Genomic DNA, 15,693 nt, shown 5'->3' on the forward strand with positions numbered 1-15,693 from the left:
CAACCATAATGCTGATGTGGCCCGCGATTAAATTGAGTTTGACACCCCTGCTTTAGACTGACAAATTAAGACTGCTATGTCGTCAAGCTAACAGAGGTTAATAAATACCATTGATTTATAAACTTTAACAACAGTTTAGGTCCAAAATGATTAATATAACTTTAAAATCATATGTATTAATGTTTATCAATCTATTTAAGTAAGTAAAATATGATTTGCAGTTTCCCAGAGGATAGTGACAAGCTAGCAGGCTAAGCTAGCAGCTAGCGCTAATCAATATGAAAGCACAAAGTCATTAGTTCATTGACTGAAATTGACCCGCAGTAAGTCAACCATTTATCTCGTTAAATAACTCATTTCAAATAATCAAATCACCAAACTAACTCCTCAGCAGAAGTGTAAACTCATTCTTGAAAACCCGTAGGAATCTAAGCTAGCATGCTATTAAAAAACGGCTGCTAAACTAGCACAAATTAATCCGAATTCTCTCAATTACATGAAGACTTCTGACCTGATTTGAATCTAAATCTCATTCAATTGTAAAACCTTAAACACATTTGCACACAAGTCATTGCATCAAAGAGTGAAAGTGATCCAAATGAATGTGTTTTCAAGTCAAAATCTTGGACACGGTTAAACAGCGGCAGATTAGCGAAAGCTTGCTAATCTTAGCGCGCATTAATCATCGATTCGGTGTCTGGCTGTAATTGATATGTAAATAGCATGTTTAACCTCCATTTATATGTGTGTTTGTGCATGCACACCAAGGCCAAGTGTGTGTGTGTGTGTGTGTGTGTGTGTGTGTGTGTGTGTGTGTGTGTTTCAGTGTGTGTGTGTGAGAAAGACAGAGTGAGTGTGGGAGTGCAAGAGGCATGTTGAAGAAGAAGAAGAAGAAGAAGAAGAGGGGGGTCGCTTCCAAGTTACAAAAGAAGTTAATTAAAAATGAGAAAAAGCGAACGACGGGAGGGAAATGGACGGAAGCAGTCGGGGGTGGACGGAGGGGGAGAGAGGGAGGAAAAAATAAAAAAGGGAGGGGAAGGAATGGAGGGAGGGAAGCAGTGTTTTATTGAAAACGGGTGGACAAACAGTGTGTAATTGGCTGGGGCCGCAGGGGCTAAAGGAGAGGTTCAAAGAGAGGGAGATAGAGAGCAAATTAACAGATACTAGGGGGGAGGAAGGGGGAGGAAGGGAAAGAGATGACATGGGAGAAAAAAGAGAAAGTGTTGACTCAGAGAAAGACTTGATCGGGAGATACAACGGAGAGAGAGAGGTGTGGACGAAAGTGTGTTGTTCAGACACCTGGACACTGCATGGGATTGCTTTTGGGCGTATATCAGAATTAAAGACACATAAATGCAACATTATTTACTTTTACGGGATGATTTCTCACAAGATTTCTGAGTAGATTTGCTCTAATTCATCCTCAAGAGCATTTACCTGCAGTTAACAAAGTGTGAGAGTGTGATAAGACTCTGAAAGGCATCCAAGAGAGAGAGGTGCATGTGGACGGAAGTGTGCAGACACCTGGACACTACATGGGACACAATTAAAAACACTAAAATCCAACATGATATACTTTTATAGGGATGATTTCTCTCAATATTTCTGAATAGATTTGCTCCAATTTATCCTCAAGAATATTGACCAGCAGTTAAAAAGATGTGTGTATTGTTTCTGGTACATACATGACAATAAAATGCACCCAGGGTTGATGGTTTTTAGGCAAAACGGTGATTTCTGATCTGATGCAACACCCAACAATGAATCTGTTATAATGCCATGGTTCATTTAATTAAGATTAAGGAACAAAAGGTTGACATAAAAATATTTTAGGGCGCTGAAATGGGAAGGGAAACCCCCCCCCCCAAAGGCATAATAGTGCCTCCTTAAAATGTGTCTTTTTTTATTTGACACAAGAGGCCTTTTAAACCTGTGTCCACACACTTTGTGTAGCTCAAGTGTGGTCACCGCTGCTCCAGGTAAATAAGGAGTTTATTAGCATTTGTGTGTGTGTGTGTGTGTGTGTGTGTGTGTGTGTGTGTGCTGACTAAGGCTTATCAGATTCTCAAGGGGCATGGAAAAAAATCGAGTAGAGAGCGAGAGAGGTTAGAAAAAAAAGAGGATAGAGGTATTCTCTCTCTCTCTGTCTGATTGAATGGAAGCTGAAAGGTCGTGACCTCTTTCTAAACACTCCACGGTTCTCAGCATTAATCAAATAACACTCACACACACACACACTCACACAGTCACACACACACACCTGCGCTGACCTTCACACACATGCATGCATGCACAGCGAACAAAATCATATGGGCTTACCCAGGCAAATGCAAATGCTACACACACACACACACACACACACACACACACACACACACACACACACACACACACACACACACACACACACACACACACACACATACAGGTGAATTTAGATGGGATTATCCACACACACCACACTGTATAAACACTTTAAAACGCCCCTGTGTGTGTGTGTGTGTGTGTGTGTGTGTGTGTGTGTGTGTGTGAGCGTGTGTGTGTGCACATGTTTCTGCCTCTTTACGTGTGTGTTTCTCCGTATATTTGCCAAATATACGGAGAAACACACACGTAAAGAGGCAGAAACATGTGCACACACACACGCTCACACACACACACACACACACACACACACACACACACACACNGTAAAGAGGCAGAAACATGTGCACACACACACGCTCACACACACGCACACACACACACACACACACACACACACAACACACACACACACACACACACANTCTTCCCGGGGGAGCATGCCCCCGGACCCGCCTAGAGAAGGTGAGGAGCCTCCTAGAGAAGGTGAGGAGCCTCCTAGAGGAGGTGAGGACCCCCCTAGAGGGTGTTAATTCCACTCCCCACTTATAAAAATAGCACTTTACCACTGCACCCTCTCTAATCTCAGATGCACCCTGAGTCATTTTGTTGTAACAGCGATGTTTGCAGTGAAGGACAGTTTGTTATCTAGGGTCACACCCAGATTCCTTGCAGTCTGAGTGGGGGAAACAACAGAGGGGGAGTCGGGGAAACAATCGAGGTGCCGATGTTGAGAGTGGGACAATCTTTTCCCGGAACGAAAAGCAGTTCAGTCTTGTCAATGTTGAGCTTGAGGTGGTGAGCAGACATGCACTGAGAGATGTCAGCTAGACAAGCAGAGATGCCTATATGAGCAAATGAAGTATTTTGCTGGTAAAGCTCAGAATGTTCCATTAACTGCCCGTTCATTGTATTTAATGCATATTCCTGCATTCTGCTGCCTCTTTATGTGAATAGCAGCTTAGTACTAATATTCAGTTCCTGTTTCTCAGCTGGACACCAGTTTGGCCGATGCCAAGAAGCAGCTGCAGGATGAGATGCTGAGGAGGGTGGACGGAGAGAACCGCATCCAGACCCTCAAAGAGGAGCTGGAGTTTTGCAGGAACCTCCACTCTGAGGTCAGACCCTGAGAAACTTATATTGAAGGAATTATTTGAAAAATATATGAAACCTTTTTCATATAATCTCATCAGCCACCACCTGAAAATGATTTTGTGTTTACAATCGTCCAACAGGAGCTACGGGAGACAAAGCGGCGTCATGAGTCCCGCATGGTTGAGGTGGACAATGGCCACGTGCAGGACTTTGAAAGCAAATTATCTGAGGCGCTGGCGGACATGCGTAGTCAGCATGAACTGCAGATAAAAATGTACAAGGAGGATGTCGAGAAGACCTACAATTCCAAGGTACACCATACATTTTTTGTTTTTCTAGGTAAAAAAAAAAAAAAGACACAATACAAAACACAACCTGCACACAATAATGATCCAAAACATCATAAAACAGGAATGCATAGAACTCATTCGGGCTGGTACTACTGAAGCAACATTAGTTTCAGGGTGCAGTTTTTTTTAATGTGAGATTTAAATCATTTTCTCCCTTGTTGTTTCTCTGTCAGCTGGAGAACGCTCGTCAGTCTGCAGACAGGAGCGGCCACCTGGTTGGAGCCGCACACGAGGAGCTGCAGCAGACACGCATCCGCCTGGAGTCCATGTCCTCTCAGATCAGCCAGCTGCAGAAACAGGTACAGTGAGGAGCAGCTGAGGGCATAATACATTGCATCAATATCAAATCAACAACTGAACTCTGCAATTCTCAAAACAATTAGAGTTAATACTTTATTACGCTTACATTATTCTTATTAATGCACTACTGTGGCTATTGTATTAAATACAAATATAATATGCATACACTTTATTAAAATTATTTAAAAATTATATTTCTTCTTATTTTATTTTACCTTTTTGTAAATGTATATTTGTATTTTATATTATTTAATTTAGCTTCATTTTACAAGTTCTGATTCTGCTTCTGAGCATGCCTTGTTTAAAAGAAAGCAGGCATCATGTTATGTTTTTCCTCGTTAGTATGTTAGGCCAAATATAACAACAAATATATTTTACTTTATATTTGCTGATTTCAAAAGTTTAGTTGGGCTGTTTGTTGCACAAATTGCAATGTTACATTTTAATCTGATGTTTCTTGCTTTTACAAAAAAATTCTGAAGACCAAAAAGCTCCTTTCACCATCTTTGGCTTTGCTTGACAAATCTAAAGCTTTGAAGCTGTGTTTTTTTGGGTTTTTTTTTCTTATTTAATCTAACAACGGTGTCACCCTCTCTCTGATCCAGCTGGCGGCCCGCGAGGCCAAGATAAGGGACCTGGAGGACGCCATGTCTCGGGAGCGGGACACCACCCGCCGCCTGCTGGGGGAGAAGGAGAGAGAAATGGCGGAGATGAGGCAGAAAATGCAGCAGCAGCTGGACGAGTACCAGGAGCTGCTGGACGTCAAGCTGGCTCTGGATATGGAGATCTGTGCCTACAGGAAGCTGCTGGAGGGAGAGGAGCAGAGGTAAACAGTCACAAAAAAGAGTCTTGCGGTAATTCAACAGTGATTTCCTTTGTGCTATAGAGTTGCCATTCATAACCAGAGGATGAAGTAGTATCCAGATTTTTAAATTCAATAAAAGTAGTAATACTACATTGCAGAGAAACTTTTGTGCAAGTACAAATCCTGGAAACCAAATCGTACTTAGGTAAAAGTACAAAGGTATTAGCATCAGAATATACCTTAAAGGTGGGGTAGGTAAGTTTGAGAAACCAGATCGAGTGCGCTAGAATTTGAAAATACACAGACGGAAAAAATCTTCCACTTCCTTACAGAGCCCCTCCTCCAACACGCACGAACGCGCACATGACCAATGAGGGCACGAGATAAGTTTGTGCACAGATGGAAGGCTGACAGGCAGGTAGGCCATCCAGTTATTTTAGCCGGGCCGGCTAAAATGATTGGTTGTGCTTTTTACAGCGCTACGGCTTCCAGAGATGACATTTTTATTATGGATTTTTTGTCAAAGCACTTTTCATAACTATTCATTGCTTTCGGGATGTTAAGAGCATTCCATGGAATATAACAACAAGTGTATCTGGAGCCGGTTTCTCAAACTTACCAACCCTACCTTTAAATACAAAGGTAAACTTAATGTGCATAATGGCCTATTTCCGAAGAATGTAAAATATATAATTGGATCATAAATAACAATAAAGATAAAAAAAAAAAAAAAGTTAAATCTATCACAATGACAGAAAATTGTCCTACCCATGAAAGACTTAAAAAAATGAAAATAAAATAACATTAAAACACAAATATTAAAAAGAAAAATAAGAACAGGGTTTATATCATATCATACTTCGACTTATGCGATGTAGTGAAATGCATAAACTATCGTAATATGAAAATACTTGCCTAAAGTACAACCAAAATGATACTTAGTACTTGAGCAAATGTCCTTCCTACCTCTTCCTCTGTCACTAACACTTGTTTGTCCCTGCAGGCTACGTCTCTCCCCCAGTCCCCCTCCCACCAAGATGACAGGAAGTCGTTCCTCTGCGTCCAGAGTTCTGTCTCGCTCAGCTCACTACAGCACTAACAGCACTCCTGCCAAGAGGCGCCGCCCCAACGACACAGACAGCGAGGCCTCCAGCATGGGAGGAGGATCTGTGGCCCGCACCCGCATCACCCAGCAGGCCTCAGCCAGCGGGCGCGTCACCGTGGACGAGGTGGACCTGGACGGGAAGTATGTCAGGCTCAGCAACAAGAGCGATGAGGTGAGGGGTGAATACATGTTTGGGTGATTCAATATTATGAATTCAACTTACTTAGGGGATTTGACACTTTAAAAAACAACTGCTGACCTTTTTAATCCAACCATCAGGACCAGAATTTGGGAAACTGGCAGCTGAAGCGACAGGTGGGATCTGGTGTTCCAATCATCTTCAAGTTCCCGGTGAAATTCACCTTAAAGGCTGGGCAGAGGGTCACGGTAAGAAATACCTTCACTCAGAAGAACCACAAATCAGTACAGTGATAAACAGAGTAACAGATTACTCACCTTTGTTAACCTTAACTCCCGGTGACAGATCTGGGCCTCTGGTGCTGGGGTTCCCCACAATCCTCCCTCTGACCTGGTGTGGAAGACTCAGGCCTCCTGGGGTACCGGAGACCTCTTCCAGACCACCCTGATAAGCGCCAATGGAGAGGTATTCTGAATTTACCGCTCAAATGGTTCTTTATCCAAGCCTATAGTACTTTGATGACATTAGGTTTAATATGGCCTCAGCCCAGGCTTGTGTCAAATGATATGCACAGAGCTTTTTAGTGTCAGAAATTTGCAAAAATAAAAACGTAAATACTTTTTCTTTCAGGAAATGGCAATGAGGAAGGTCACCCGCACACAGCTTGAAGAAGAAGATGATGACATGGTAAGATAAATTGAATTTGAACACAGAAATCCGGAAACAGCAGACCTCATTCATGTATGGATTATTATCTATATTTTTTTTAGAAGACCAACAGTCCAAAACACAAATGTTCTGTTTTCTTTTATATAATTCTAAGAAAGTCAGAAAATCTACCAATTTATAAGTCAATCCAGGAAATATTTTAAACATTACTCAAATTATGAATCAAATATCAAAACTGTTTATGATTATGATCTCTTTTGAATGTGTTGCACGAGGTTTATAGTTTTGTCAAATATCTTGCACCCCCTAAAGATATCCATGTGGTCCTTTCAAAATAAAACACTCTTCTCTAAATATTTTGGCCAAGCTATCACCAAATCACAAAAAATAAAACCAACGCAGAGTATTTACTTATGAATTGCTGTGATACTAACAATAACTGTGTGTTGCCTCAGCAGGTGGCTCACAGCACCTGTGGAGACAGTGAGTATAACCTGCGCAGCCGCACGGTGGTCTGCGGCTCCTGTGGACTTCCTTCAGACAAATCCAGCCACTGCTCCGTGACCTCCCCCTCCAGATCCTTCCGCAGCGGAGGGATCTCCGAGGGTCTACTGCCGCAGTCCTACGTGTTCAGCACCAGCAGTCCTCGCAAGGTGAGCAATGAGTTCATCACAAAGGAAGACAAAACATCAGCTCCACTAGGATGCTGAAACACCATGTTTTTCTGATTTTAGAGATCAGTGCTTTTTATTTTTTATTTCTGTCTTCATCTTGAGTATTTTCGTGTTTGATGGTAACTTTGTCATCTTTCCTCGTAGACTGGATCCAGAATGGAAAACTGTCCAATCATGTGAGCCCCATGGACCCTCGCTGGAACACTTCAACTCTTTTAGTTTTCAGTTATTAATGCTTTATAGTTACCAGTTTTAGTTATTAAAGTTAGTTAATGTATAACAGAATAATCATTTCAAAATAAGGCATGCAAAAAAACTTGATACTGCTTTTTTATAATGTACATAGGCGTGCTTTTGATTTCTTTCTGGAATTTAAATGGCGATTTAGCAGTCACTTTGTTTGCTTTGCTGTCATTAATGGTTGGAAATATATACCAGCCTTTCACATAGCAATACAACATGAATCAGCTATGTGAACAACTTACTGTCCAACGACAGTTTGTGCTAAAAGCCTTGTTTACTTCTAAAAGAGTTGTTGCTGGTCGATAAATCATGCTTTTTTGTGCTACTTATAGAACCGTTTCATCAGATTTTCATTTTCTTACCGATGTGAACTTACTGACCCCAACCTTTCTACAGATCTGAGGAATATTGTGTATTTTCTTCTTATATCAATAAACATCTTTTTCAGAATTCTGCCATATTTGTCTTGTTCAACAATAATGATAGGATGCAAATAGCAAAATAAAAATAAGTGGGTTTTGTTGTTACTATTATTGGCAGATGCATAACAATTACACAGGTACATCTTTTTAGTAAAGAACGTTCTTGTTTAGACTAATACCTTACCTACAAATCTTGTGAATTATGTCTGAAAAAAAAAAACACAATTAAAAAAGAGAACATAAGATAAGGAAAAAAAACATTAGTATAATTCAATATTACCACCACTGAACTGCACTGTCCATTTTTTTATTAAATATTTTATAAAATATACTCTCCCTTCCCGTACAGCACTTTCTCACTGTGAAGTTTTATTTTGAAATTAACATTTTTTTAAACCCGGAAGTGGCTGACACAGTTTGGCTGCAGGTTATGGCTAGAAAGGATCCGTCTAGTGTAAAACTCTCGCGATAGTTTGCAAGTCACGTGGCTGAATGTTTACGTTTGGCAGGCAGCCTTTCAGTTAAGATCGTTAACATCAGTGGGCCACAGCAAATGATGGTGAGAAGCTAAACCATCTATTAATTAAGTCAATGACAGGGAGTGTGATTGTTGAAATAGGGTGTTAGCGGTCTTGCTGTTCAAAGAAGAATGACAACACTGTAGATCACCAACACTATGGTTTATTTTGTATTCACAGGCAAGTCAACGTTGTCGCAGTAAAAGTCCCAAGATAGCTCCTGGTGCAATAAAATGTTCCCTTTCAGTGTTTTACTATTATGTCTGATGTTTCTCTATTAATATTACTGCTGCATTAATGTGTATGTTGCATGTTACTGCTGTAGGTGTGTTTCCGAGCCGCTCCAACGAGAGTTACAACGAGATCGTGACGTCATATTTACACAAGACGGATCCCTTCTAGCCATAACCGTTTTGCACGGCTCTCATACACTTTATCCATTTGTTAATTATCCGTAAGTCATGTCGCTGCATTGTTCATGAGGGAAAATATGCATGTGAAGTTGTTTTAAAGGAAGACTTGCTTGCATTTGGTGAGTGTCATTCATAATTTGTCTCGAAGTCAGTATACTAGCTAAAGTTCAGCTAACAACTTGCAACAACTTCACAGCCTGTAGACTGAATTCAAAAGTATAACTTGACCTTTATGTGGTTTAAGTATTTCGTTTATGAACTGTCACTAAAACAAACATACAACACATACTTGACTCGTTCTGTCTCCACCAAAGGGCTAACTTATATGCTAGTTGCTTACTGCTAAAGTCAACTAGTACATTTAGTAAAGCTGATACAGGTGGGGCCGTTTGCAACGGAAAAAATAAAGTTGATAAAATGAAGTAACATCAGCATGGCTTGCATTGCATTTAAAACATATATTATTTACGTAATTGTATATATGTTTTAGAACGCAGATTTGAATTACATTGTGAATTTGAAAATTAAAAGTAGACGGCAGATCAATTACTTTTAGTTGATTGAAAAAATATCGATAAGTGGTCTTGTAAAAGTACCATCATAATAATAATAATTGCTGCTCAGCTTCTAAAAAATGACAAATTCTGCTTTATTCTGTTGAATATAATTCGAAAGGTAATTAGATTGAATTGTCAACTAGCTATTCTTTTTTGACAACAGCTATTACACTAGGCTTATTGATTTAAACTAAAATGTCCCAAATAATTATTTCTTAAATATATCGTAAGGCTGAACCCATCTTTTTGGAAATTTGCTCATTGGATACATTTATTTTCCCTTATTTCGGATTTGGATATTTGATCCCATCTCACCAGAGTCATGCCAAAGCTCCAGAGCCCGACATAGGTTATATTCAGACAGACTTAAAAAAACACTGATCTTTTCAGCATTAATTCAGATAACACAATTTGACCTATGGGAATGTATCATTTTCAATTCATTTTTTTTACAGCTATTTATGAAAAATATGCTAAAAGCTACCTGGAGCCCTACTTAATAATCATTTCAGTTCAGGATGATTTGGTTTAATGTTCACTCTGCCCTAAGTACAAGTTCAGCCTTGTGATTTAAAATGCAAATGACTTTGGCTCGGAGACACTTTGTCTCCTCTCTTCCTGTAAACCATATCAAGCATTTGCTGAGAGCCCAGGGATGATCGATGCTCTTTGCTGCAGGGACAGTGAGTGCACAGCCTGCAGGACAGTGAGTGCACAGCCTGCAGGACAGTGAGTGCACAGCCTGCAGGACAGTGAGTGCACAGCCTGCAGGAAAGTGAGTGCAAAGCCTGCAGGACAGTGAGTGCACAGCCTACAGGACAGTGAGTGCACAGCCTACAGGGCAGTGAGTGCACAGCTAGAGTGCATGTAGGGAAAAGAAAATGCAAGCAAGCACTAAAAGCAGCAAAGGGCACCTAGCCACTTCACAATATCTAAACTGTAAGATGGTATCTAGTCTATTATCAGTATCACACTATTCAATTAATATATTAGCAAGCCTTAATATACAAACTATTTCTTTAAATTATTTAATTTACCATGCATAAAAATACATTTATATAAAAAAGAATGCAGATATTATGCCATATGAGGCTATTGGCTCATTTCCATCTGCACTCCCTGGGCAGGTACACGCATAACAATCACATCATAACATCACAAAGTCTTGATCACACTAACAGAAAATAGATTGTAGCACGGATCCACGTATATTTACCAGCACATTTATCAGTGTAATGATCATTTTATAATCCTAACTAAAAACATACAATGTTTACAAGACTGGTTGCTCAATATACATTTTTCAGATCATGGGAAAAATGCCTGCCTGAGCCGTAGCTTGCAGGCTTTGCTTCATGTGAAACGGTCTTGTTTGGGTTCCACTTGAATCAGTGCAATAGCTCATGAGACCCATGTGGGGTGTTCTTCCTTTAGTTCAGGGCTGTTCTCGCTTCTGTTGCAGCAGTGTGTATCTGGATGTTGAGTGTGCGGGCTCTGTTTGGGATCGGATTCCTGGTGACCTCACGGGCCCCGGCAGTCCTCTGTCAGAAATGCCCGCTGCCCACTGCAGCTAACAACCACAAGAAGGGCTGTTTCAGCAGCAAAGAGACCTCCACCATGGCCCAGACCCTCAAATACCTTGGGTAAAGTTGTTGTACACAGAGCAGTAAAGTGTGTGTGTGTGTGTGTGTGTGTGTGTGTGTGTGTGTGTGTGTGTGTGTGTGTGTGTGTGTGTGTGTGTGTGTGTGTGTGTGTGTGTGTGTGTGTGTGTGTTTTAACCGAGCGGTGTCTGGTCCGCAGGCAGGAGGAGGCGCAGCACATCGATGAGGAGCTCTTCAGTGAGTACGGCTTCAGCGTGGATCAGCTGATGGAGCTGGCTGGACTCAGCTGTGCCACAGCCATCGCCAGGGTGAGATATCAGGGCTCTTAATGTGAAATAGAAACAACAGTGTTACATTGAAAGCTGTAGAGATGAGTTAATTTGTTCATAGACATAGATAATCGGCAAATATTTCCTAAACCCAACACTTTTAAAGCGGGATGCCAAGCATTTGTCACATGGAAAGACTTGATGTCTTTTTTTTTTTTATATGTGACTGTACACTCAATACATTGTTTTAAATATCCACATTTTCACTTTTAAACATTTTATGAGCTAGCAATTCGTTCATTAGCATTGGAAGTAATCATTGCAGCCTACACAATGTAGAGGACATTAATAGATAAGGTTTTTATTATTTATTGTGTTTTTCTGATTTGACTAAGTTTTCTTGTGATTTGTTCTGTTATCTTTTTCCCTTTTGTCACAACCAATGAAGTAAACCTCAGCTTTTTGCTCGCCATTGTCTCCAAAAATGAACAGTTTTCGACATATAATAAAGTCTTTATCTTCCTTATTATTGAGTATTTGTTCTTCTTTTGTTTCACTATGCAGTAGAGATGTAACGATATATCGAATATCGCGGTAAATAAATGTCTCAATACCGTCGTGAGACTGACAAAATATACCGCGATTTAAAAAAAAAAAAAAAAAAAATGTAATTTATTAAAAGAAAATTATTTTATATATATATATATTTTAAAACCTTTATTTAACCAGATGGTCCCATTGAGATAATTGATCTCTTTTTCAAGGGAGACCTGTCCAACATGGCAGCAAGTAGGTTACAACCATAGTTTCAACATGAACATAAAACAACAGATAACACAAAAGGACATCCTATTCACAGGGCTACATGTACACACCTAGAGACATTGACAAGTACCAACAGTATATTTATATCTCACCCTGTCAATAAGCCTCAACTTCTTGGCAACAACTGTATTGTTTTTGAAGTGGTGGAGAGACAATGCACAGTTTTACCCACCGCTGTCACCCACGGCCAAAGCATGTCTCTCTGTCCCAGCAACATCAGTACCAAGCGAGAGAGTTTTTTCCACAGCAGGGGATATTGTAAACGCCCAAACATCCCAGCTTCTACCTGGAAATGTGGACATGCTCATATTCCTAAAAGATAACCTTGATGATGCTGAGTGAGTGAGTTAGAGTTGAGTTACTTGAAAAACTAAAGTGAAACTTGATTTATTCTATTGCAGGGTCTGATTATTATATTGTTGACACTTTAAAATACTACTATCCTACTAAAATGCTGTACAAATCCGATGTATTATTTAATAAAGGAAACAAAATTGAAGTAAAAAAAAAAAAAAATTCACATTTGTTTCCCTTTTTATTTTTCAATATCGCGATAAATATCGTACCGTGGACTTTTTATCGTGATATTATCGTACCGTGAGTTTTTGGTATCGTTACATCCCTACTATACAGTATACACTAATGTTAATTGTACAACACCAAATCAGAGGATTCAAAGGAAAAAATGGTGCATACAAGTTCAAAGACTTTGGGAGACAACCACTTCGGCATTACAATTGGCTATTGTCCAGATGGTAAAGCATTCCTTCAAAAACACTCATGCTTGATCCTTTTCTATACCTATGTACTGTTTTAATGTGAGTACACACACCTTAAAGACCTTTTCAACTACACTTCATATAACCATGAAAAGGCTCACTGTGTGACCTTGAAACCAGGTCAAAGTACATCATGTGTTTAAATCGTATTACTGCCTAACATGAGGAGTACTCTGATTACTTCTGATGTTTCATCACAAGGAGCATTTATCTTCAGTAGCAGCTGTGTAGTAAATCCTCTTTTCCTGGTCATACCTCAGTTTTGGAGCATTGATTTGACTGTGTGTTTTTCCTGCAGGCCTATCCAATCAGCTCCCTGGTGAAGGCCACACCGTCCCTGCTGGTGATTTGTGGACCTGGGAACAACGGAGGCGACGGCCTGGTCTGCGCCCGACACCTTAAACTCTTTGTGAGTGTCTTTAACATGTGTAAAGTAAAGCACATTATAGAAAGAAATCCTACAACAAGATGATTTTAGCTGAAAACAGGTTGAAATCTTACTGGTTGATTGAAGCGTTACAGCAGTGATTGATTATTAGTATTTTTTATTATTAGTAGTTGTTATTGCTGGGATTACCTTGTGGCCGTCAATCTTCAGACTGTCACTATTTTCCTGTGTGTGTGTGTCCCTGCAGGGTTACGAGCCCACCATCCTGTACCCGAAGAGGCCAAGCAAGCCTCTGTTTCAGGGTCTTACCACGCAGTGCCAGAAGATGGAGATCCCCTTCCTGACGGAGATGCCAAAGGTCTGGCTATTATCAATAATGCAGCATCCACAGTGGTGAAGTAATGTGATCTGTTTGTGAGTGGGCTCTTTATCTCAAACTGTGCAGTTACTGTATTACACATGATTAGATCTCTTACATTTGACTGCAGTCCAGAGCAGAGGAAGGCGTAATGATCCAAATAGGGGCAATTAGGGTTAGAGTTTTTATTGCAACAGACAACACAATAAATCATTTTCAAGTAATGATGCCGAGTTATGTGTTCAGATCTGCACCATATAACGACATGTTTATACTCTGTGATGTGTACAATGTTGATGTTTGTTGGTCTTTAAAACAATCTAAATAAACATTCATTTCTCAGGCTAAATTCATTGACGAGGCTTACAACCTGGTGATAGACGCCATCTTCGGCTTCAGCTTTAAGGGGGCTGTTCGAGAGCCTTTTGGTTCCATCCTGGACGTGCTGAAGAAGACCACCTCCCCCATCGCCAGCATCGACATCCCCTCAGGTCAGTCCTCTCTCTCAACACTTTCAAGGACAGGGACATTGATTTCCACTAAAGAAAAAATGCAATTCCTACCATGCTGCTCAATTGAAATTGTCTGAAATGTGCAAGCTAACATGCTACACAATGCTTTGTTGTTCCACCAGTTTGCTGTCTAGAGTACACGTTTATTTAACTAATGTAGCTTAGCACTATTTCCAGTCTCTCCAGTGAACCTTGGTTGTTTTGGGGAATATTAAGTCCAGCTTAGAAAAACAAGTTTCAGTGTTTCCCCTAGCTTTACTGCTTTGGGAGGATGCTGCCAGGGCGGGATGAGGGCAGTCCGATGATGGCGATCCGTACGGGGGGGGGGGGTGTTCCCTTCAGAAACAGAGTGGAGGACAGAATGTGAATGTGCAAAGTAATGCAGTGGACACTGAAACATGCACATCAATTGGATAAATAACATAAGCGCTTAGTTTATTTAATACAAGAGCACATGTTCAATGTGAAAAGTGACCGTAGATAGATTACTTCAGTAAGGATTTGTATTTATATTAAAAAAAACACCTTGAATTTCAGGGGGGGCGCGGGGTTCCGTTGGGTTGGCGCAGCGCCCCCCCAAGACAATGGTAGGGGAAACACTGAGTTTATTCTGAGGCCTTGAACTAGTCTTTGTTCAGTTGAAGGGCTGCAACAAACTATTTTTCCAATGGATTATTCTAATGATTCTTTTCTCTGTTAATAATGAATGGTTTTGTCCGTTCAATGTCAGAACATAGTGAACATTTTCTCCATTTATCAAAGTCCAAGATGATGTCCTCTAATATCAGATGTCAGTCCAAAAGACAGAAAATAGTAATTTTCTATTATGAAATAGAAATGCAGGAAATGTCTATATTTGAGGGATTAACATGACATTTCATCTAACTATAATAACGATGAATCGATTATCCATATTAGCTAGCATTTTTTCTGTTTAAGTATGATGTCCGATTCATTGTTTCAGCTCGGCTCATTTTGATACAAATAGACATTACATTTAGCTGACGCTTTTATCCAAAGCAACTTACAATAAGTGCATTCGACCTTGAAGAAAACAGAATCATATCAAGTACATCAGGTTTCTAGAGCTAAAATATTTCAAGTGCTACTCAACTGGCTTTAGATAAGCCAGTCCTTTATTAGTATATAAGTGCTTTGTTAGTAATTATTTGTTAGCAATCCTATCGCTCGAAGTGGAGTCTAAAGAGATGAGTTTTCAGTCTGAAGAAGATGTGTAAGCTTTCTGCTGTCCTGATGTCAATGGGGAGCTCATTCCACCATTTTGGAGCCAGGATAGCAAACCCACG

At 40.2% G+C, this 15,693-nt stretch overlaps 2 protein-coding genes across 3 annotated transcripts in view; both read left to right on the top strand.

Moving 5' to 3' along the window:
- Positions 1 to 3,171: 3,171 nt before the first annotated feature.
- On the top strand, positions 3,172 to 8,204 carry LOC104964806 (lamin-A-like). 2 transcript variants are annotated; one of them, XM_010793679.1, is made up of 10 exons: positions 3,172 to 3,482; positions 3,600 to 3,770; positions 3,983 to 4,108; positions 4,715 to 4,935; positions 5,918 to 6,191; positions 6,299 to 6,406; positions 6,504 to 6,623; positions 6,789 to 6,845; positions 7,286 to 7,480; positions 7,646 to 8,204. In XM_010793679.1, the coding sequence occupies exons 1-10, from the start codon at positions 3,402 to 3,404 to the stop codon at positions 7,679 to 7,681; spliced, it is 1,389 nt and encodes a 462-aa protein (XP_010791981.1). In that variant the 5' UTR covers positions 3,172 to 3,401; the 3' UTR covers positions 7,682 to 8,204. The 2 variants fall into 2 exon arrangements, with proteins under 2 accessions (XP_010791981.1, XP_010791980.1); XM_010793678.1 differs by having other exon boundaries at positions 3,173 to 3,482; positions 7,283 to 7,480.
- Positions 8,205 to 9,018: 814 nt separating this feature from the next.
- Positions 9,019 to 15,693, top strand: part of naxe (NAD(P)HX epimerase) — an 8,716-nt gene continuing 2,041 nt past the window's right edge. The window contains exons 1-6 of the mRNA XM_010794302.1: positions 9,019 to 9,216; positions 11,117 to 11,297; positions 11,455 to 11,563; positions 13,427 to 13,537; positions 13,764 to 13,874; positions 14,218 to 14,365. Coding sequence (XP_010792604.1) covers positions 11,131 to 11,297; positions 11,455 to 11,563; positions 13,427 to 13,537; positions 13,764 to 13,874; positions 14,218 to 14,365 — 646 coding nt within the window. The 5' untranslated portion in view covers positions 9,019 to 9,216; positions 11,117 to 11,130. The remainder of the gene's footprint in view (positions 9,217 to 11,116; positions 11,298 to 11,454; positions 11,564 to 13,426; positions 13,538 to 13,763; positions 13,875 to 14,217; positions 14,366 to 15,693) is intronic.

Source organism: Notothenia coriiceps, unplaced genomic scaffold (genome assembly GCF_000735185.1).
Source record: "Notothenia coriiceps isolate Sejong01 unplaced genomic scaffold, NC01 NC01_scaffold00037244, whole genome shotgun sequence".
NCBI lineage: Eukaryota > Metazoa > Chordata > Actinopteri > Perciformes > Nototheniidae > Notothenia > Notothenia coriiceps.